A 25,588-nucleotide genomic window follows, 5' to 3' on the forward strand; every position below is an offset into this window, starting at 1 on the left:
TAGACACAAAATTTTGTAAAGGAAAAACTCGTTTCAAACATAAGCGTGGGACGCTTATTTACATTTACTTTAACATTACAGACGTACATTTGTTTTGTTATTTTTGTTGTGTGATTGGGGTAAAGACAAGTTATAATCAGCCAATTGTGAATTACACCATCAAAAATTAAAATAAAATCCATTGTTTTAAGAGTATATAATAAGCGGAACACGAAGCATTAAAAAAGTCTGGGCGACCATCGGCATTGCTTGCAGTTTCTCTGTTTGACTCTCACGTGTACAATCTCAACAAGTGTTACCGCTTGTTGTCTTAAATTAAGAATGCTTATACATAAATGATTTTGAGTCGCCTCTGCTAATACACGCGGTATACGTGAGTAAACAGTTTCGTTATTTTATTGATTATACGTGTCCCTGCAAACATGTTCATGCTTCCGACAGCGAAGGCAGTACTGTCTAAACGCTTTAGACCAATTTTTAAAAACAAATTTACATCTGGCCTTCTAATCTACGAAGAACTTTGTCAATTTATTAACATTGATTTCATAAATGCTGAAAGACCTTTAAAATTTAGTTATTCCCTCTAGAAAGTAGAAGTCTATTTAATACACATACGTTAAAAAAATTCCGAGAACACAATATTATTCATTTTAATATATATGCGTTGACAGAGAAAAAATATTTGCAGTATACGATTTTGTAATTTATTTAAGAAACTGGACTTATTTCGTTGTGTTTCCAGGTCATAATAACTTCAGACTATTTTCTTAAATACAACATTCCGTTTTTGTATTTTTACTTCTCGAGCGTAAGTATTGTAATCGAATTCATCGGGCGGCTCTTTTCAAATTTCCTCGATGGGTCGTGACTGCTTAAGTACGAAAAAATGAGTTTCTTGTTTCCTTCAGTCTGTCTGTCTGTCTGTCTGTCTGTACATTCGCCGTCTGTGTCGATTCTTGTTGAACAGATAATCTCCGAAACTACCAGACCGATTACCACGTAGATGGTAAAACGATAACCAAACTTTTTCTAATCATTGCAACCAACAATGTGTTCAGATTTTCGAAAAAAAAAATCTAAATTATGAAACAACATTTTCCAATTTAATTCTGAATCTGCAAAACACCCAAAGAAATGTATGATGTTATGTCAAAATTTTGCCTAATAAATCATGCAAAACATGATGAGGTTTTACTTGTAATTTAATACTATATCAATATTTTTTAAATTTGTTTATAAAAAAAATTTAGAAGAACGGTTCACTCCATTTTTCTGAAAATGTTTATTAGCATTAAGCCACCAAACACCAGTGTTGATATATGTGTCTTTTCAAAACTGTTGATGACGTCATCAAAAAGTAAAACTCATTTGAAATATAGGCGTAGGATGCTTCTTTACATTTTACGTTAACATTACATACATAATTATGTTTATTTAAATTTACAAAAGTTGCCGCTTGATATACAGTAACAACCGTCTTGCTATGTGAAAATTGATACTACATTGAAAAGAGAAAGTCGATCTAAACAACTTAAAGATTTTTTTGTTTGAAATCTTTCTTTCCACATGCTATCCTCCAATATCTCATCAGTATTCAAAATCTGTGATTATCTCATACACTTAAAGTTTAAATTACCTTTTGAAAGAAAATATCGATTTAGCACAACCATAAATGTAAAGTATTGCAGATACGTTTTATGCATAGCATCCTATTCAGGATGGAAAGTGTAGCCTGTAACATGCTGCATCACCCTCGCAACTAACATCCGCTGATTCTTTTGTATCGGGGCGTTCCCCCTTTTAGTAAATGCATACAAATGCTAGTAAAAATGAAGCTTTTATATTCTACAACTCAGTTTTTAATTAAAACCCGTGTAGTGTGGCACCGTTTTAATATAATATTTTTACTGCACAAATACCCTCAGAGTAGCCATTCATTTGGCTTCACTCTCGATATCGATCGTGTTTCGGGAACTACCGAATATGTAATTGCATAAAAAATAACCTTCAGGCCGGGGCTGAACGTAATTTATGAAGCAGGCTTTTTGCGACAAGTGATTTAGGATAAGGTGTCAAAAGAATTTTGTTTTCAATTTTTTTTCCCTTTTCTGGATAAAACTAGCATTTTATCTTGACGTTTTCAGGTTACGGCGCTTTTCATGAGAACACGTCAGCAAGGTGCCAGTAGCTTTTGCATAAGGAGCGTAATATTGAGCTTGTATTGCGAATGCACCGATAATGGAAGGTTTTTCATTTTATTACTGTGAGGGAACCAAGCCCTCGGCTTTGTTAGTTACGATGTGCTACAGTAAAACAGATGCCGACTTGTTCTTTTGCCCGTTCTAGCATTATCAATTACAGGCTTCTTCATGATATATTGCCTTCATCATGTTTAATAAACTTCCGAGAAAGATGAAAGATGCTGCGTTTCAATGGTTTCTGACCGTCTTTCAGAGAGTGGAGTAAATTAAGCTAATTCCGCTTTTTATTCACTTTCTTGAGAAATTCTTCGATCTAATGTGTTATCTTATCTGTCAAATTGCTCTAGTGATTCAGAATAAAACGTTTCCAGGGCTGTTATGGTAGCTTTATTTTATTTTCTTTTTTATCGTCTTATTTATCCGATTTGGTCTGTGCGACAAAGTTTTTGAACTAACAGGTTTTACAAGCTTGTAATGCGAAATTGCAAATGGTTTGGTTAATGGTACAATGGGTTTTTATATTTTATTTTGAATTGAAAAAGTCAACAAGTTGGTTTTGACTTTTTTTGGTAGACAAACTAGATTAACTTAAATTTTGAGAATTTTTTTTCACGTTCATGATAACTTGAAAATCTACAAGCGTATGTATAAAATTTCCGAGTAACTGATTTTGTAGTTTTTAGCAAACAAATAAAACGTCCTTTTATAAATTAAGGATTCTTCTGTCAGTTGACATGTCTATAATTTAATTTCATATATGACACACTTGACAACGTAAATATGTATTGTACTTTTGTTTGTTTTGGTGAAAATGAACTCAGATATTTGTTTCAAGCGTAAATAACTGATCGAAAGCTTTTATGCAATTAATGTGTCATTTCTAGTGTTTTGTAGTTTTAACTTGAAATGGCTGACAATGGATAATGAATCATCCTTGTAACAAGAGCGACAAACAGCTTTGTTTGCCTGTTTGTGATTCTAATAACATTGATTTTCTGACATTAACTCGGTTGTGTGAAGAATGCATTCATTAAATTTTTTCTCCTCTTCGCAATAAAAGTCAAATAATTCAAAAGCGAATAACAGGAATTACCTGAAACTTTTTAAGAAGTGATTTCACAGATTGACTCTCAAGGTATGATTTATTTGTCAACCGTGTTTGCTTGTAATATATTATCACCTGTCTTTTGCGCTTCTTCTCAGTTTTTTTTTTTTATTTATTTTTAAGTGCTCGAAGGCGACACTGAGTTTAATTATAAGCAGGATCGATAGTTATCCTTCGAATATTTCTGATGACACTAATGTAACATGAAAAGAGTGTTGTATACTCGTATTACCAACTGTAATTAACAGGCAACCTGCTATGCAACAATTAAGACCCTTTTTGTAGACGTGAAACCAAAAGCAACTTCAGTTGTAACTTGGGCCCGTAATTAAATTTAATTCTGTAGGAACTACTAAAAGATCAGTTTTCAAAAACATTGAACTATTTACTAAACATGTCTTTGGTTTTTACTTTCCGAGTTTTTGCTTTCATGTTCTTCTCTCTACGTTTCACAACCCCGACAATACGACAAAAGTAGGTCTAACGTTTCTGATTTTTTTTATTCAAATTGATGTATGTGTCCTTGCTAAAATGTTGCTGATGCCACCAGAAAATTTTGTTATGGAAAAGTTCACTTCAAATATGCGCATAGCATGTTTCCTCACCTGTACTTTAACAGTCCACACGCATCTTTATTTTAACGTATATCATAAAAAAATATTTGTATTCTGTTCTCTATTGCGCAGATAATGCAGATCTACTATACGGTGTACCTATAAATAATCGTGGTGTGAAGAAATTTTTCAACTTAATTTTAAAGGCGATACCTACTTTGGTAACTGGATTTATAAAATGTTTCCAACATAAGCTTTTTAAAATTACTTTAAGTACAAATTACCATTAAGGGTAGTTAAGATAAAAAGCCAGTTATACACTACCATAAAATTTTAGTAATTAACTCTCTCTCTGATAAATAACTGAGTTGCCTCTGGAACTCGTTTTAAGGTTCTTTTAACTGCAGCGTTTAAAATATTTCATTTCCGTGCATAGCTAATTCCTTTACTTTACATTTTAAATAATGAAATGCATAAGTCCTTTTGTCTATTAAGTGGAGAAATGGCCTGTAAAATCTGTTTAGTTGTCAAATTAGAACTTTATTTTCTTAAAAAAGATATTTCTTTTGTTGCAATATACTGTCCTACTATGTTCAAAAAACCCACCTTAAAGCTCCCTTTGCATCATATATATGAATTAGTTTGAAAATAATTTGGTAAACTTTTCACAATTAATCTATTATTAAGTAGATATCATTTCCCAAGCGTTTCGGTTCGTCGAACACGATCTTTCCTAACCCCACCCATTTATATCGTTTCATAACTTGAAGAAAAACAAATTTTTGCCTCCCGAAACTAACGGGATAATTGCCTGAACATGCATCAATTCACAGCGATTACGGTCTACGTTCACGCTAATTTCATTTAAATCAGGAAAAAACGAGTTGTGGAAGGTTAAAGAGCGAATCAAGTTTTTGTGTATTTTTAGATGTAGATATCAATCAATCTATTTAAGGTTAAGGGTGTGTGTGGGTTTCGCGGAAGTCGTTGTTCCGCACCAGTGCTTTCCTCATAGGTTCCAGACAAAGCTGCTCACAGCTACTTTACCTGAAACGCCTGAAACGTGTTTATGAATTTTCAGGAAGCTAATAGACGCGACATTACGGATTGATTTATATGGCGTTCACGTGGGTAGGGGTGAGAAATAAAGATGGAAAGTAGGTAATTGATGGATTTTGACATGATCTTTCAATTTTTAAAGTAAATAAGATGTATCAATATGGCGTGATGGTGACTATATTCATACGAAGAAATTAGTACTTAAATTATTATTAATTGATATACTTATAAGTACTTAATTTAGAGTTTGTAGAATCTGAACTTCATATCCAGTGAGTGTTCAATTTTCCTGTCTTATTTTTTTGTCGGTACCCTTTTTTGCGGTTTCCAACTGTGAATAAAAACCAATGTTAACAGCCCTGATTACTGCAATTTCAGCAACAATTAACCTAATACGAACTAATCTGTCGTTTCCTGATTTTGTTCTGAGTACGAACTCTGCTGCTTGATATCTCTTGCCATTTTTTCTATTTCTGTTTATTGATCGATTTTAATTGGGCAAACATAAATAAAAAAACTAAGACATAGCCATTCGGATCGCATTTATCTTTATCCATGTTTTTAGACAGTTTGTTTGGCAACGATTTACTCTTTCCGATTATTAATGTTATTTTTATTCCCACTCAAAGACCTTTTTTCCAGCTTCAACATCACGTGGGATGTTTTATCATTTTATGAGGGGATGATACTTGTGATTTCAATTTTTATGCTTCTTTTATAACCAATTTTACCATTGGGCAAGCTAAAATCTTGTCCGGCACGACCTAAATCTAATCCGATCCGATATTATTATTGTCTTCGGTATTTTTGTATTTGCCTTTTCATGGTTTGTCATTAATTTTATAATAGTTGGCCACAGATTTCACAAATCTCGCTGTCATTGTCATTGATGTTATTTAAAGTCATCGTTTTTTTTTAACGTTTTTCAAGTGTGAATTACAGTAATTCTCGTTGATCCAGGCCCAAAACAACAAAACGATGTCGAACAAGACATTTTCATTGTTATGCCTTATAATCGCAATTGGACATTTGTAAATGAAAAGTGGCTGTATTTTGTAACCGTTTGAAAGCAAGAATATCAAGCCAAACGCCATGATTTTATAATTCAAGAAACATCGTTAGAGGCTCACATTAGAGATGTAATCAACAGATTTGTTCGAACTGGCAGTGTCAACAAAGGGAAATCTCCTGAAAGGCCTTCAGTATCTGAGGAAGTTGTTGATGATTCGAGATGGCTTGAGCGCTATCCGTAAACGTCTTTGACAAGATTTCCTCAGCAGTCAGGAGTTCCTAATTCAACATGAAATTGAACAATGGGTTCCAAGTATTGACGAAAGCATGTTACAGTTTTTGTTTGAAATTAAAAAGATAGTGAACATGTGCCTTGAACAAAATGGTGAACATTTTCAACATTTACTGTGACCGCAATATATTTTTTTTTTAATAAGATAGTGTGGTCATGTGCAGACGTGCATTAAAGTATCTTCCCTTTACTGTGATAAGTATCGTGTTTTGGCGACTATGGCTAAGGTCACTAAAATTTCTACTGAATTAAAGAATCTCTAAATAATCTACAATTATGTATTACAAGCAGATAATAATTACATTCTAAATCTGAGGAAGCTAAGCAAAGTGATATGTTCCAGAAAGTTACGCATTTAGAAGTTGAAAATTCTCTCCTCAAGTCAGAAGTAGACAAGCAGCAAAATCAGTAAAAAGCAATGCTGACAACAAAAAATTGCGATCACCTTCAAGAAACGTTGATGAAAACTCAGAGACACTAATCAACATCTACCCATAAACGTACAGGAAAAGCACCTAACAAAATTGGATCAACTCCTGATGATATCTCACAGGGAAAACTCATAGGAAAAGTTAATGCATTACAAAAAAGGGTGTGGTTCTATGTCGGTAATATAGAAGATAAAGATGCAGCCCCGGAAATGTGGTTGGATTATCTCCATGCCTATTTCCCAGACGATGACTCTGTGATAGTAAAACTATAATAGCTTCTTCAAAATATGGGTGCCCCCATCAAACTTCTAGAAGAGTTGTCGCTAAGTGAATTCTGGCCAAAAGGGGTTCATGTTCGCCGTATAAGAATTGTTCACCAATATATTCAAAATTCTGCGATTAGAAAATCTTTCGTATCCTGCGGATGAACTGGTCCTAACTGAACATTGGATGAATGAAAGCAGAATTCAAAGCTGCAACATTGACAAATATAAATTTGTAGGCTTCTTTTGTCGAGAAGAATTTTTTTAACACGATGGCGTTGCTATTTATGTCAGAGAAAATATTTCAACTAAAATTTCGTCACATGCATCGGCTAATTCTGTCATAAAAACCATTGAATATTGTGCAGTTGAATTAGCTAATCAGAATATTGTTACACTGGGCCTATATAGGCTCCCAAATATTGATACAGCTAGTATAAATACCTTCTTCGATACATTCGAATCAATTTTTAGTTGTTTATGTTTATTGAGCATATTTCGGACCACTCAGGTCAGATTCTGAGGATATGCATAAAATTTTGCCTGATAAGTCCAAGACGTTTTTTTTAAACGCATTCTTCTTATCTGAACAGACTTAGTATGGTGTCTATATACTACAAATGATGTCAATTTCTCATATAACGCTTTTAATTCCATCTTGCAGGCTTCATTTGTGGAAGCTTTTCCCTTAAAAAAGATATGGCAGAATTGTGTTAGTCATAATAGGATTTATCGAATATCACCAGAACTGACAGAATTAAATAAACAAGTTGTACTCTTTGATGATCTAACCAAGCAATACAATGATTTTAGAGATATTTTTGGTCAACTCACTGTTAAATATCACAAGTTATTAAGTGAAATTAAAAAATCTGCAAATTATGAGCGCATTAGAAACGCTAGTAACGAAAACAGAGAAACATGGCGCGTTATATACAACTCTACTGGTAAAACTATTGCAGGGCCTTCCCTTCTGACTGAAGGTAATGTTATCCTGAACCATTCTGATACTGCGCATAAGTTCAACAAGTCCAAACGAGTGGCATTTGCAACTACAACTATTTCTTATTCAAAAATACTTACAGTCGGTATCTCACAAGGTTCCATTTTTGGACCCATTTTTTTTTTTAATATTGAATATTTTTACAAACGATCTTGCGAGCCATATAGAAGCACCCTGCAATATATTACAAGTATACCTTGCTGATGACGCAAATTTTCTAATTACCGGAACATATCCTATTAGCATTTTCAAGCTTGTTCGGACTTTATAAGAAAGAATTTCTGTGTGGTCTAATAAAAATAAATTAATCATCAACAGAGATAAAACTACTTGTGTGCTATTTGATGAACATACGCCTCTTGTGAAAGATATTCAGGATGTATTAAAAACAGTTGCTGAAAATCTAACTATTAGACAGCACACAAAGATGCTTGGTATACTTATAGATCATAAACTATCCTGGCTATCCTATATAGACTACGTATGCAATAAACTATCTTAGGTATGTTTTATACTCAAAAATGCTCATAAAGACATATTAAAATCATTATACAATAAATAATACTAGTATTTAGAATACAGAAATGGGCTTTGAGCATTGTAGTAGGCACAAGAAGAAGAGATTCTTGTCGTCCTTTTTTTAAGAAAGAAAATATCTTAACACTTGTTAATCTATATTGATGTCAAGTAATATGTTATGCTTTCAAAAATACAAGCCATTTGCAACTTAAGGTCAGGGACATCAATATAAAATGCGCAATAAAGACTTATTGCTACCAAATAGACATCGTACCTCGTGTTTTCAAAAAAGTTTAATGTTTTCGGCTTGTAAGTTTTTTAAATTATTACCAACATCGTTCAAAGACACAACAAATATAAAAGCTGAAACAGTTTCTTTTAGACCAGAACTTCTGTTCTTTCGCTGACTACTATGTGTGACGTGTACAAATTAATGTATGTATTATCTCTATATACATTCTTCTTATTGACGTATATAAATAACATTTGTATTATTTTATGTATGTTTTATCAAATATATTATTATTACTATGATGCGTTTAGGCAACCAGCTATACAAATGCCTGTGATATTTGTCGTGAGCCCTAGGGCATTTAGTAAAGTCCATATAAAGTGGGAACCGACACGTTTTCATAACCTACTTCGATCCTATAATCATTTATTTTACTAAGTATATTTTTGATGATTTGTGAGATAACTCGTTTAAACTGATTTTGGTAGTTCCTTTAAAATCCCTGTTTGGATCCAGCTATACATTGCGACGAAATTCCGGTTGGACTGTCCGGAATCTCGCCGATAACGTAAAGGGGTGGCGTACTTGGGAGCGCCGGGGTGCTCTAAAGCCGGAGACACGGAATTCAGTTGGTGAGCGCCCGCGAAAACACGAGAATAAAAATAAAACGGCAAGGATATTTTATAACAATAAATAAGGTTTATTCCCTGCCACCAGCTACACGGTGTAAAATAATAATCTTACGGCAAAGTCTTAATTAACTAACAAATTAAATAAACAAAAAGAATTAAATGCCCGGCACGGTCGTTCCTCCTGGGCGGCAACTTCCCTCAGGACGGGCTCCTCCTGGCTCTGGGAGCGGCGACCTTGAGACCTGGAAATCGCGCGAAGACGGCACGACGACCCGAGAGGGGAGCGCGGTGACGGTAACGACGCGTACACGACGGTTTCGAGTTGTGACGGTGAGCAAAAAAACCCGGTGACGGCGACGCGGTTTCTCGCTCGGGGGCGGCGATTCGAAAACCGGTACTAAGACGGGCAGACGACCCAAAAGGTACTTACGGTGGTCGGAGGGTCGAACTGCACTCTTCTCACTTCTCAAAAAAACTCTTCTTCACACAGAAAACAGCCCCAGCACTTCCGCACTCCTGAAGACTTCAGGCAAGAATCCTCTTCCTTCCCCGCGGCGGCGCGGCGATCGCGAATTTACCCCCGGCTCTCGCGGTGCGCATCCGGCCCGCGAAAATTCGCTTCGTTACAACATACGTAGGCCCAATTGATCTCTGTTCACTACTGGAATGTTTCTTTCTTACTATGAGTACTAAATTATAATGATCGTCATCTGCTTTATTAGTTCTTATATTCATTCTGTTCAACTAGTTCACTAAAAATTTAGGAGTGTTATCAGAATGTTATATGGCCCATACCTAGCTGTATAAATTTCCGATAAAATTCTCTTGATAGAAAGTTCTAAAACAATATAATTTTTGACCTCATATTCTAACTAGAATAGTTTTGGTTTGAAGAACAATTCCCGTTACATTTTTCTTTTTCTTAATGTTCTAGAATTGTTAAACATCCGGATTTAATATTCCTTGACTGTGGACCGTTTACTTATTATGGAAATTTTCCAGGGTTTCTTTCGTGTAACTATTAATTTAATTTTCATTAAGAAATATAATGCATCTAAGTTTTTTTGTAAAATTTTCTTGTTGGTTTAACCAGTTTACGGTCTAATATGTAATGCATCAATTTTAACATATATATCTCTGGTCTGTAGTTCGTCTGAGTTTTTTCGTCTATTTCTTAAAAATTTCGTCGACAAAAATTTATAAAAGTTTGATAGAATTCAGACCAATCTGCATCGCCTTAACAAGTTGAAGTTTACGTTGGTATGAAAGAAATATCCCTCCGCGTCTGTCAGATTAAGGGTTGCTACACCTTGCTGTTGCATTTAACATCTGACTGTCATAGAACATCATATTGGTAAGTAATCTTAACACAAAGTGTTTACCAGCAACTGTCAAAATCGTATAGTCATCTTTAGAGTCTAGTGATTTTTTTAGAACTGTATTAAAGTGCGCCCACACGTTTAAAGCCAACTTGATACAGACTTATCTGAAAAATACAAGTTCAAAAACTAGAGCATACATACAATATAATACACGATACCGATTAAACAAAGCTAACAACGTAAACACAATAAAGACAAGAGCATTTCTATCTCTAAGTAAAAAGGTTCGAAGAAGCTGTTCTGTCAGTGAGCGAGAAGTAAAGAGTGATCTTTAGAATATGATATTTCCGTCATATGTCGCATTTTCTTTTGTTTCCAGTTTTTATCTCTCAGATCATTTACCCCCAATTTGTCTTTAACTGTAGTAAGTGTTTATAATTGTAGCACTGGAATGAGTTCTGACATAAATTCATGATCCCTTATGTTCATCTAGTAACAAGATTAAACTATTAAGAAGGTATCAAGCACTACAGATCTTATTTCGGTATTTACCGCTATGCTTGCTGTACCTACTCTGGGTTAAGTTTATCTATATACATATCATCAGCATATAAAACTAGAGTAGAGCCTGTATTATCGGCCAATAAAGGAAGGTCATGGATAAAAAGACTGAATAACACTGGCGCCAGGATTGACTCTTGAGGTACTCCACGAACCACTGGCTTTTTGGATGAAACGAATTTATGATTTCCCTTATTAAACATTTCGAGATTTCCACGTATTGACACCTGCTGGTAAGATACGAAGAAAACCACATTTCCACGAATTCCGTATGATTCTAATTTAGACAATAGTAGTTATGGTATGTATGATTTACGCAATCAAATGCTCTGCTGAAATCACAAAAGATCCCAGTAGAGCATTTGCCATTATTAAGATCTGAAACTATTTTGTTGTAGTGTGCATTTAACGCAGTATTTGTTGAAAAGTTTACTCAGAAGCCATGTTGAGAAGTACTTAATATGTCGAAGGTATTGAGATATTTATTTAATCTATCTAATACACAATATTCCATTATTTTTGAGAAAACAGATGTCAAAGCAATAGGTCTGTAATTGTGTATATCTTTTTTTGCTCCTTTTTTATAGACGAGGTTTTTAGTAAGACAGATAGTGGTACATTGTCATAAATGTATAAGTTTTTATTCTTGTAGTTTTTGTAAAAGAGTTTATCTTTATTTTAATAAAAAGTCAGTCGACTCTAGAATGTATTTCAATACACACGTATAACATGGCGCTGCGACGATAATTTTTAATGCATAAAGTGATTTTGTTAAGGAAAAACGGCATCAAATTTCACAATGAGTGAAATGCGAGGAATATCGCCACTTGAGATGTCGGGAAATTTGGCTGAAAACTGGAAATTTTGGGTGCAGAAATTTCAAAATTACCTTGTGGCCTCTGAAACAAATAAGAAGTCGGAAGAGTTACAGTGTGCACAGTTACTTCATTACATAGGAGATGAAGGTTTGAGAATTTTTAATACATTTGAGATTGAAGCGGATAAGAAAGGGAAAATCGGAAATTTAATCGAGAAGTTTACGGAATATTTTACGCCGAAAACGAATTTGGTGTACCAAAGGCACAAATTTTTGACTAGAAAACAGACACAAGGTGAAACGACTCAGTATTACGTAACAGAATTGAAGAATTTGGCAAAAAATTGCAAATGGGGAGATATAGAGAATGATCTCATTTGTAATGTCTTAATTTGTGGATTGATTTCTGAGAAATTGAGAGAAAGGCTCCTTGAAAATTCCGAAATGAAATTGGATAAAGCGATAAGGGTGTGCTTATCAGTGGAAGAGTCACAAAAACAAAATCAAGAAATCAGCGAAAAAGGTGAGATAGGGATAGTGCGAGCGAGACAGAAGTGCAGTGGTAAAGAAAGTGGGGCTGGTGGTTATAGTGATGGCAAGTCAAGAGCAGGTGAGAAGAGGTGGAAAACGAAAAAGGGCAGCAACAACAGCAAAACTACGATGTGTCAAAGATGCGGCTACAATCATGAAAAAAAACGATGTCCAGCGTATACAAAACAATGTAGTGAATGTGGTGCTTATGGTCATTTTAAAAAAATGTGTTTCAAGAAAAGCGTATATGCGGTGGAAAATGAGATAAAAGAAGTGTTCGTAGGTTTAATAGGTAAAAAACAAAAAAAGAATAGTTGTAGAGAATGGAGTATTGTAATGAGAGTCGAGAGAAAAAAAGAAATTAAAATTAAGCTAGACACGGGAGCAATGGTTAATGTCATTAGTCAAAGTACATTAAAAAGTTTAGGGTTTGATTTAGAAAAAATGGAGAACATTAATTTAATTATAACTAATTTTACCAACAGAAGAGTTCCTGTGTTAGGAAAATGTAAGCTATGTTGTACTTTCCAAGAAAATGATTATGTCTTAGAATTTTGTGTAGTAAGAGATGAATGTCCTACTATATTAGGTCTTAATTCGTGCATACAACTGAATTTAATTAAACGGGTTGATAATATTAGCTGTAATAGAATAGTAGAAAGTTATAACGATGTTTTTAAAGGCATAGGTTGTCTGAGGGATCCCTATACAATTAAATTAAAAAGTAGCATTAGTCCAGTAGTTCATGCGCCAAGGAAAGTACCTTTTGCTCTTGTTAATAAGTTCAAAGCATGCTTAGAAAAAATGGATAAAGAGGGCATAATTTCTAAAGTAGATTATCCAACAGAATGGGTTAATCCAATAGTGCTTGTACATAAGCCAGACAGAACTTTGAGAATATGCTTAGATACAAGAAATTTAAATCAAAATATTTGTCGAGAACATTATCAGTTACCCACTTTTGAGGAACTAACTAGTAAACTAGCAGGTGCAAAAGTATTTTCGACTTTAGATGCTATGTCAGGGTTTTGGCAAATACCACTTGATAAAGAAAGTTCGGATCTATGCACTTTTTCCACACCGTTTGGACGGTATAAATTTTTACGTCTACCATTTGGTCTTACTTGTGCTCCAGAAGTATTTCATAAAAAATTTAAGGAAATTTTTGAGATTCCAGGAGTAGAAATTTATATCGATGATATATTAATTTATGCAAATAATCAGACAGAACATGACAGAATATTGAAACAAGTTTTAGACATTGCTAGAAAAAATAACATAAAATTTAATTTGAATAAGTGTAAATTTTCATGTTCAGAAGTTGTTTATATGGGTCATAAGATATGCGGCGAAGGTTTCTATCCAGATGATTCAAAAATTAAGGCTATCACCGAAATGCCGGATCCACAAAATAAAAAAGACTTACAGAGATATTTAGGGTTTGTCACATATGTCGGGAAATTTATAAAAAACTTATCGAAGATTACAGCTCCGTTAAGGCAGTTATTAAAAAAGGCAGTGTCGTGGCATTGGACGGAATGCCATGAAAACGCATTTAAAGAGCTAAAAAATCAAATTATCAAATATCCGGTTTTACAATTTTTTGATTCAAAAAAGCCTATAGTTGTCACAGCAGATGCAAGTATAGATGGCGTAGGAGCCTGTTTATTGCAAAACGATAGTCCATGTATGTACGCCTCAAAATCTTTAACCGATACGGAGAAAAAATACGCGCAAATAGAGAAAGAATTGTTCGCGTTAGTTTACGCTTGTGAAAAATTTCACCAGTACATATACGGTAAACGGATTACCATGGAAACCGACCACAAACCATTGGTACATATCTTTAATAAACCATTATATAGTTGTCCTCCTAGATTGCAGCGAATGTTTTTGCGTCTTCAACGATACGATATTAAATTAGTTTATAAACCAGGAAAAGAGCTTATTATCGCAGATACGTTATCGCGTGCACATTTATCAGGTACTCAGGGTGATGAAATGTTAGAGCAGGAAATAGAAGCACAAATTTGTATTTTACGAAAGGGATTAAACGCTACTGATTTAAAAATTTATGAAATAAAAAAAATGATGGCCCACGATCCAGAAATGAAGTTATTGTTTTATTATGTACGAAATGGGTGGCCTTCCTTGTTTAAAAAAGTTAATCCTTTAGTAAGGCAATATTATCCTTATAAATGTGACATTACAGAGGCTGAGGGACTGTTGTACAAAAATTCAAAGTTAATTGTTCCTACTAGGTTGCGAGACGAGATTTTGGGAAGAATTCATTATGGACATTTGGGTATCAGTAAATGTAAAAACAGAGCTCGAGAATGTTTTTTTTGGCCTAATATGCAGTACGAATTAGAAAATTTAATAAAAAACTGTAAAATTTGTCAACAATTTGGAAAAAATAAATACAATGTTACCCATGTTACCCCATAAAATTCCGAATCGGCCGTGGGAAAAGGTGGCATGTGATCTATTTTATTTTGAAACTGACGTTTATTTATTAGTGGTGGATTATTTTTCAAAATACATTGAAATAGCGAAATTGATCGATTCCCAGTCATCAGAACAAATAATTATTGAATTAAAAAAAATATTTTCGCGACATGGGGTTCCTAAAGTCGTCATAACTGATAATGGACCTCAGTTTAGTAGTATAATATTCAAGAAATTCTCAAATGCGTGGGAGTTCCAACATATTACTTCAAGTCCTCTTTGGTCTCAATCTAATGGGTTAGTAGAAAGAAATGTACAGACTTTGAAAAAAATGTTAATTAAGGCTAAAAGTGACAACAAAGATTTTTATCTAACATTGTTAATGTATAGAAATACACCTCTTGATAATAAAATTAAATCTCCAGCCCAATCGTTTAACATATGGTAGATTTAAATAACAAAATAGTAGTACTATAGTTTAGAGAAAATTGTTTAAGTTAAAAGGGGAGATGTCATAAATGTATAAGTTTTTATTCTTGTAGTTTTTGTAAAAGAGTTTATCTTTATTTTAATAAAAAGTCAGTCGACTCTAGAATGTATTTCAATACACACGTATAACAGTACATCATCAGGACCACAGCTAGTTTTATTTTTTAGCTTTTCGTTAATAATGATAAGCAACTCCTCCTCAGTTATTAGAATGAACGCCATACTGGAGCATACAGGGTGACTGCGAAATATCGTGAGCTTTACCCCATTTTTTTTTTCACATATTTCGCAGTCAGGCTGTAGGGTAAATGTGTACAAGAGTACGCACTTAGTGGAAAACTGTCAACAACTTTTTAATTTTTTTGGATAGACAAATTTTATGATATAGGTTCGTTATATACATGTTTAGAGATCAGATATATTTAATTGTACGTCCCAACACCACTATATTTTAAGAGTAATTTCAATTTTTGTTAAGATGTGTAAATGCGCACTCTTAGACAGTTCATTGCACAAGAGTGCGCATTTGAACGCTTATGAGTACGCATTACATTTTATGAAAAAATATTTGTTTCTAAGGTGAAAATAAATGGGAATAAGTGAACACAGACTACACATAAAACGGGAGACCTATTTCTTCGTACTCTAGGGGTCTTGAAAAGACGAGAAAACGTAAAAATAGAGAGTCGGTCGACGGACTCGATTACAACACGCTCAGGAAGTAAAAATAAAAAAAAAATCACCATAACCACCACCACACAACTTGAGAAGCAGTACAAAGTAGTAGAGTTAAATAATTCATTATCGTATGATATGTATCTCCAAGACTATTAGACTACGTATTGCAAACAATGCGCACTCTTATACAATACCTCGCTGCGCACTCTTGTACATTTTTACATAACCTAATGTCTTCAAAGTTAAAAGCTTTTGATGGATAGAAAGTATAAAACTGTTAGTGTATAACAAGACCTTAAAAGTTACAACTAATGAAAATTATTACTGTAAAATAAAAGAACTGGTACGTACCTTACAAAAAACTAAAACTATGAGCGGTAAAAATTACATCCACACAACGTGTGAACATAAAATCGTCAGTACGACCAAACTATAAACTATATTCAGGTCACTTTTGCACCTTTATCTCAGGTTTAGCATTAAATTCTGAATGGTATAACTTCATCTTACCCAGATGGCACTAATAAGCAGAAATCATCAGTGCGTACTCTTATACATATTCGCACTCTTGTACACATTTACCCTATATTTCTAATTGAAGGGTTAAAATTTTTAGGTTTATGAATATTATTTACGGAAGCTGTAACTGAATCAATAAAAAAAATCATTAAAACTATTTGCTATCTGAGATGGGTTCTTCAAAAGCTCATTATTGCTAAAAATTTCGATAGGTTTATATTTAGTTTTAGTTGTTTTTGCGATTTGCCCAATAACTTTCCAAACCATTTTTAATGAATCCATACTATTATTAATTAGCTTATTATAATATGTTTTTTTATCGACATTAATGAGATTATAATAAGTAGCATGCATATTGGGTTTGTGCTCCATTATAGACCGTATAGTGTAGTCAGTGTAGTGAATATTATAGTGTTTTTATTACCATAGTCAACAGTAATGAGCTTAGTATGCTTCCCGAAAGTAGGTACTTCACACTTGTTACAAATTTCGTAACCGGATTTTTAAATCTTGCGACCTGAATGAGAACAACTCAGTTATCATCAATAATATTCTCCTAGAGTATTGCATCTAAAATATTATATAAATCTATTTTACTGTACTGAATGCGGAATATTCTTGAAGCTTCGCAAATTTCTTTATTATATTATATTTTAGACGGTTATTAGGTTTCTTTTATATTTTATTTATTCTAGCTGAACCCTCAACATTTTGCAATGTATCACTTTTTCTATGGTTTCCCTTTCCCTGTAAATGAGCATAGCCCGTTGGGAAAGATGTCGTTAATAATCAGTAATTTTAGCTCATTTTTGTTCATGCCAGTTTCAGTGTGTTTGGTAATAGATTCATGCCATAGTACCTCATATATTTTATCGTATCTGGTTTAATCAACTCCAATTGTGTGTGCCTTCTTTTGCTATTGTTAGGGCTTCTCTAATTGTACCTACTCAGCAAATCTAACTAAAAATATCGCCACATAGACACACTAATCAGCTTCTCATTCATTCACTATTGCTGAGCTAAGCAACAGCAGATACTGCAAAAAAATATCCGGAATTTGATTATAAATCCAGCAACAGACGTGTTGTTTTTTTTTCATCCTAATTTGATGATTATACAAGTTTTTGTATAAACAGAAATTTACTACGTTTAGAATTATACGATGTTGACCCTTCTTGAATTTAAAAATGTCTAATATAGGATCTAGAACTTGCAAATGCGTTATCACTAGGTTCGCCTATACATTTTTAATTTTTGAAAACTCATATTTTGATATCTGCTATCCATACAATTTGCCCTAGTCTTCTGCCAATAAGATGGCGATTTTTTAACGTGCTTTAAAGATCCCATATTGATTGCTAGAAATTAAAATAAATATACCTATATTTAGCCGATTCAAGTTCAAACCGATCGCATGAAATGTTAATTTAATATTCGTTTGAAAACCAGACTGTTTTAGACGATGAAAAAAGTTTTAGTAAATTAATTAAGTGCAGAAAATTTGACGTCGACCCCCGGTGTCATGGAATACCTGTAAATAAATTTCAAAGGAAGTAAAAGCTTCAGTCGCCACTTTTGTCCCAAAATGTATTTCAGTGTAACATTGCATAAAAAGCTTGCACGGGATTTTAAAATCTCACAAATTTCAGCTCAGCTTGTGAAATGTTATTTTATAGGAATATCTTGTACACTATCTATCGTACTTTTTTACTTGTTGCAGTTTCGACGTGAGGGGTCGTCAATTCAGTCAAGCAAAATATTGGTCTTCACCAAATGTGTTCTCAGAAAGGGCGTATTTTCGTCCCACCACGTCACCAGCGACGTTAGAAATAGCTTCGATTCAACTCTTGGACGAGGGAATCTATCGATGTAGAGTCGATTTTAAAAACTCACCGACCAGAAATAGCAAAGTCAACTTCACTGTTATCGGTAAGTCGTTGAGCATGGAATAATGAGGGAATTTTAATTTGGAATAGAGTTACGTTGCTCGGAATAATAATGGAAGGATCAGGTCTCTATTTTCTTTCAATAAAGTAACGAAGAAATTTAATACTTCAAGATGCTGCGCTGATCTCGTGATTGGAATTGATGCACTCACGAGCGTCGTTTACGTTTTGTTTTCTTGGCAATATTGAATTTATGCGAAACGATGCATTTCGGATCACTTTGTGGGACATCGAGTGTAATTCGATTTTGTTTTACGTGAAGACGGGTCTAATAGGGACAAAATAATAAATAAAAGCATAAAGCTGAACAACAAGCTGAATTCCTTTGCAAGATTTACCTACCATGTTATAATGACTCTAGAAGCTTTACGAGCACTGATACTAATTAGTTCTAACTTTGAGATTTTTTTTTAATAATTTTATAGTTTGAATTTAGGTCAACTATGCTGCATCTCCAGACATTATTACTTGATAGATAAAACACACACACACAAAATAAGATAAATATACAATACAAATAAATTTTAATTAGGCGTGAACTTCTTAAAACAATTAATTAATGGTGTCGAACAAAAAAAAATCGCACCAAAATCTGTGAACAAAGAAAAAAGTGAGAAGATTCGCAGTAACCTCCGAAATTTAAAAAATTGCCGATTTGCCACTTTTCGTAATGATGGACATTTTTAGCTTTTTAATTAATATATCGTTTGTCAGATGATTGACATTTTAACTTGTTTTTTTTTTTCAACTTGCTAAAGAAAGATTACCGATACTAAAGGCACTATCATATAATTAATGCATTTTTGAATAGAGGTTTTTTTTCTGAATTCGTTGATATAGCACAATCGTAGTTTCTTACATTTAAACGATTTTCGTACATAAATCAAGCATTATTCTTTTTATTAATAAACTACCACGGGAAAAGTTTCTTAATTAACCTAAGAATGAGAAAGTGTTTAATTGTTTTTGTTTCATAGACGAGGAGAGTTCTGTCTAAATAACTTTGGATAATTTCATTTTCATAATATTGTATGATATATAATTGTAACATATCATCCTACAACAAGTTGATTAGATTTCTCTAAATTTCTTTAAAAAATACTAGAAAAGCTGCATTAAGGATAAAAGCGTTACGACAAAAATACTGTCTAGTCCAATACGTTTTTATCATCATTCATGTTTTCAGTAAACTTCATAGTCATGAAATGACACTATTACTTATTGAATAACATGTTTTGACAACAAAATTAAGGAAACCGCCAATGAATCCCGACGTTTACGTCTTTATTACCATTTAACGAGTCGACGTTTTTAATGAGCGTTAGTTTTATTAAAGCTCATTTATATTTGCAAACTACCGTTTCATTAGTGTAAACTAAGATCATTAATCACATACCTACGCACTAGTCTGACTTTAAAGCTTTAGTAGCATCCTGTACCGTGATACAATGTTACTTCCTACGAAAACGCATAAAATTGTGATTTCGTATATAAATTTCACAAATTTCAGCTCATCAAAATGGATGAGGTAGATCAGATTACTGCTGCATGTAATTTCGTTTTTCCTGCATTTAAACACAGGAAGAGCAAACTTTGAGAATATATTGAAAGAGCACAAAGTTTGCATATTGATTATTTAAGTATTATACTTTAAATAAACTTCGCTTGATAATCATTTTTTTATATTTTCCGAGTCAATTTAACGCGTTATAGAGTGCGGAGTATATCAATGGAATAAATTCAGTAATTTTGAAACTGTCTAAGTACGATCTTTCTAAATTGCTGACCATTTGTGACAACATCCCTTTCAGAGCTATGACATACATTTTTTTCAATATAATCCGATCTGATGCTTTATTTCATTTGTCGGATCAAATGGTTACAACACAATTAGAAACACATCAAAAGTTACCGATTACTCCATCCAATAAACTAACATATTCCTGCATTTGTGGTTTATGATTCCGTGTTAAATTGTTACCCTAAACATCCAAATTATTAAAAACAAAAATTATTTGTAACAATATTTTATAATTTAACTTTTAAATTGCAAAACTAAATGCTTCCAAATCTGGCGAACGTTTAAAGATTATTCGGAAGCACGGTAAATCGAAACTTTATTTGTTTATTCGCGAAATCAAATTTTATAGTTCTGCAAACAAGCGGGATTATATATTTCATACTTAATAGAGTACGTCGACGATGAGTACGGCACGCGATAAACAAATCTGCGGTATATGTACTAGACTGGCTGCAAAAAGAAATGAATTGTGTAAACTATAAACAGTATGTTCATAACAGTCGTGCACTAAGAAAAAAATGTTGTGAAAATCAACAACTTATCGGAGGTTTTGTATGATTCTGAAGAAGACCGGAACCCGAATGGACCAAAGACCTGGAAGAAGTCAAAACAAAAAATGACGCAACGCTACTTAAACTGGACAATCGGGGACTAAGAGAACAGAATAGAAGAGGGAACTGTACTTCATGATGAGGTTGTTGCATATCGGGATGGGAAGTACACAATCGATAAAATGCATAGTTTCAGGCTCGTGTGGTGGCGACATATCAGTCTACATTTATTTTAGCTTTTGGTTATTTCAGTAAAGAATGGACAGAGAAATTAGAACAACTGTCACTAGAGATACAGAACATCAACGTAAAAACTCATTAGTACTCGTTGTATCAACTTAATAAAAAGTAAATAAAGAAAATCCATCGATCTCGGTGGTACCAAAAAAACAACCGACGATCCCCAAAATTACATCTAATCTGGAAAAAATGAGAAACCAGCAACGCCAAATTATGGACCATGTTATTAACCTAGCGGAAAAAGATGTCCAAAACCCATCGACTGTGGATCTTATCTTATAACACTCAAACTTAATGAACAGATTAAGCTGAACTCATTAACTTATACCACCTGCTTTGCCTGTTGAGCATTACCATGGTATTTTTGAATATCTAGAAAATAACTGTGTCTTATCTTCTAATACTCTGATTATGGGTGACTTTAATATTCCTCAGTACTATAGACAAGTGGTTCTTGATGATTATTTGAATAATCTGTCAGGGTCTTGCATTAGTTTACGTGATTTTGTCAATATTAATAACTTAAAGCAGAGCAATCTCATAACAAACGGTAACTATAGATTGCTGGATTTGGTTCTCACTTCAAACAACCTATTTTGTCCAGTCTGTATCTGACTCGCTTGAATCCAAAACTCAAGTTGATGTTATCTATACTGACATGTCCAAAGTTTTTTATGTGGTAAAACACTCTCTTCTTATTAATAAACTTAAGTCTATTGGCTTATGTAATAATTTGTTAACTTTATTTAAGTCTTCATTAAGTGATCGTAAACATTTTGTTGAATATAACAGTTTTAGATCGCACACTTACATCACATCCAGTGGCGTAACGCAAGGATCGAATCTAGGGCCTATTTTATTTATAATTTTTTTCAATGATGCATTAGCGCATTTTAATTGTCGTATTTTTGTTTATGCGGATGATCTTAAGATGGGTAACTGTATCTCAAATAGCAGTGATTGTGTTCTCTTACTAGCTGACCTAAATAATTTCAGTATGTGGTGTAGTAACAATGGTCAAACTATTAATGAGGGTAAATGCAGGGTAATTACATTTACCAAATCGAGTTGTACTACGCAATTTCAATATACATTAAATGATGTTGAAATTATTAAGGTTAACCAGATTAAAGATCTTGGCATTATCTTAGATTCTTAACTAAACTTTGTGCCTCATATACGTGAAAATGCTACTAAAATGTTAGGTATTATTTTCAGAAATACATCTAATTTCACTAACATTCTTCAAAACAACCAGTTAATCTTGGTGTCCCTCAGGGGTCAATATTAAGGACAACTTTGTTCATGGTCTACAAAAACGGCTTGTTTAGATATATATCTAGTACACATAGCATATCCGTCTCATATGCAGACGATACAAATTTATTAGAGAGATGTAAGACTATAGAAGTTAAATCAGTAATAATAGATATATTTGGTAAATAGACTGTTTTGATTGAGCATAACCATTTAGTCATTAATAAAAGTAAGACAAGCTGCTTAGTTTTTAAAAATTCAAATTCAAATACTGAGTCCGTTCAAGAAATGAAGATAAATAATAATAATTAGAGAGCGGATTTTATGAAATTTTGGATATCCGTTATTTTTTGCATATAAGTCTTGATATTTAATATGTGAACGAATCATGCTAATTAAAAATGAATAGCTATAAAAAAAATTGCATATTTGCATATATTTGCCTTCTGCTGCATATTTCACGTAACCGGTGCATATTTTGCATTTTTATCCATTTTGTGGTAATTTGAAAAAAAAAGATTATCATTCTATCGGCATTTATTGTAGTCCCAGTTTAAAGCGGTTTTTATGACAAGATAATTAACATTATCACTTCGTTATTACCCCACGACGGACAATATTAAATAACAAAGTACGGCCTTGCAAAGAAACCGACCACGTTCTTATTTATGGCTAGGGAATGACTTCATTGTCCCCATCGTCAACTTCGACACAATGGACCTATCATAAAAACCACTTTAAACTGGGAAGACTATATCTAGAAAGTCGAAATTTCATTCATCATATAGTAAATATTTTCCTGAGCTTCAAATAACTAGGAAAGGTTTGGGTTTTATGGTAGTTTGGAGAAACCACTGGGTGTTAAACCATCCTTCCAGGTAAATTCGCGCTCTAATTCCTTTTGGAAATAAGGCTTGTCCCAGAAAGTTTTGCACATATTTTGTTTTTGAATAAAATAAGAACGTCTCAACAAATCGAATCAAATTTATTTACAGTATACTATAACAGCGGTAAAATTATGAATTTCTTAATTACTTGTTTAAAATTAACGGCTTACGGGAAAATAATCTCACTTTAGATCTAATGCGACGCATTATTTTTTGCAAATTTGCACTAGAAACTTTTTTACTTCCCATCATCCACAGTTTTTTGAAGAATTCAAAATTTTTGGCGCATTTTCCTTCTTTCCTTAACTAGAACCCAATATCTTTCAACAAGCCGGAGTTCAGGTAAGTTTGAGGGGTTATTTTCGTTGTCTGGATATTGCACTCTAATCTGCGCAAACCAATTCTTCGCTAATTGTGAGTAATGTAAAGTAGGTAGGTCTGGCCAAAAGAAAGTAGAACCAGGGTGAGCTCTTAAAAAAGATAGTAATCGAGCTTGAAGGCATTTTCGTACATACAAATCAGTGTTGGTGCTGCTTTCAACAAAAAAAAATCCTGTTTCTCTTGCCACATTGGCAAATTGCCTGCCAAACAAGAACTTTGCGGCCAAATTTTTGCAAAAAAATATATTTTTCTTTGTCTCTGACATCTATGGTCCGTTTTACCGTCCACTGCGACGCGCATTAGCCTCTTTCACTATTAAATTTAAAGATTTTTGAGAATGTTCGGACCAAATTTGCAAAATTCGTTGTCTTACACTAACTCTTTTGGACGGCATTTTGAGAGCCGATTGATTGAAACAAAAAAACTAATGACAGATGTGTAGACCATGGCCTACTGTAGCATATATATTTTACTTAATTCAAATGTCGATTAAACAACTTTAATAGCAGAATTTAAATATGGTGCAAAATTTTCTGGGACAAGCCTTACGTTCATTCCCAATATTTTTGTTCGTTACTTCAGTGTATTAATGACATGTTTTGTGGTGGTCAAAGGGACGTTATCCTATTATTTTTCATCGTGAGTTTGCATTGAGGCATTTAAAGCGATACAGGTGTGTCAATATGTCGAATTTGAGCTGCTACAGAACTTGGTGTACACAGAAGAAATTTGTAGCGATTTTCGTGCTTTTACGATAACAAAATTTATTTTTAATTTCCACTTGGCATAAACTTACGTTAGTGGTCTAGTACGGTAAAGTTATCATGTACATTGTAAATAAATTATGTACTCCCTGTATTTATCCAAAGTTTTCAAAGTTTTGTACGATCTAATCGATCCATGCCATTTTTTGTTATTTATTGTTCCCTTAAAATTAATAATTTTCAATTTCCATAAATTTCAAAACGAAAGACGCTATCGATGTTCATCAGAAATTTTTTCTTTTTAGACATGACAATGAAGGCAGAACTTTGCCGTTCAGAGACGCTGTCAGAACCAAATTAATATGGAGAATTTAGGAATTACGAGTCTGCATAGCATTAAAGCTCGCTAACAAACTTGTAGGTTAAACATCTCAAATTCAAAAACGCTCAACAATGTCTAGGGAGCGCAAAGAGCTGTATTTGCATATCTAATTTACATGATTACATTTACGTGTTGAGCAGATGACGGAATTGCGGCTTACAGAGAGGAGAAATGCACCATCTGGATTAATCAACACGTGAAGAGGTAAACTTTTATCATCCGGCGTTTGTCTATTGTGTTATTAAATTTTATTGCTACGGACTAAATTAAATTTGCGAAAGATAGGATAACAAAACTCGGAAGCAACGGGGCGTATAGAAATTTTTATTAAAAATTTTTATACATTTTACTCGGCCTACCTTTCCCATTTGAATTAATCGATTCAGAAACTGCGACAGAGAGAAACGTGTGTATTTTTTAAAGACATGTATAAGTCATAAATCTGTGGAATTTTTTATTATTTTTTGCAGCGCTTTCGATATTATATAAGCCGAGCTTCATTTATACGTGAGGGTTATGTTTTTCACGAACGTATCGAGAAAAACCAAGATGCCATTTATCACATGTCAAGAAGATGTAACGTCTAAAATGACAATTTGTTTTGCTTGGTTCATTGATATTGAAGTCTAGCCTTCGCTGAGACTTTTGAGATAAACTAAAATGCTATGAAGTCTTTCGTTTTTTATGTATCGGAAGTATAAGTCTTGTTTCGCAAAACTAGTGACCTGTAAATATTGTTTCTTTTACGTGCGCCAAGAACGACCTTTATTTT

General features: G+C 33.4%; 1 protein-coding gene across 1 annotated transcript in view; it reads left to right on the plus strand.

The window, feature by feature from the left end:
• The window catches only part of LOC135136196 (contactin-1), a 548,953-nt gene that overhangs the window by 342,047 nt on the left and 181,318 nt on the right, over positions 1 to 25,588 (plus strand). The window contains exon 3 of the mRNA XM_064065367.1: positions 18,388 to 18,596. Coding sequence (XP_063921437.1) covers positions 18,388 to 18,596 — 209 coding nt within the window. The remainder of the gene's footprint in view (positions 1 to 18,387; positions 18,597 to 25,588) is intronic.

Source organism: Zophobas morio, unplaced genomic scaffold (assembly GCF_036711695.1).
Source record: "Zophobas morio isolate AGI-343-1 ecotype UQ-CSIRO unplaced genomic scaffold, CSIRO_AGI_Zmor_V1 ptg000026l, whole genome shotgun sequence".
In the NCBI taxonomy this organism is placed as follows: domain Eukaryota; kingdom Metazoa; phylum Arthropoda; class Insecta; order Coleoptera; family Tenebrionidae; genus Zophobas; species Zophobas morio.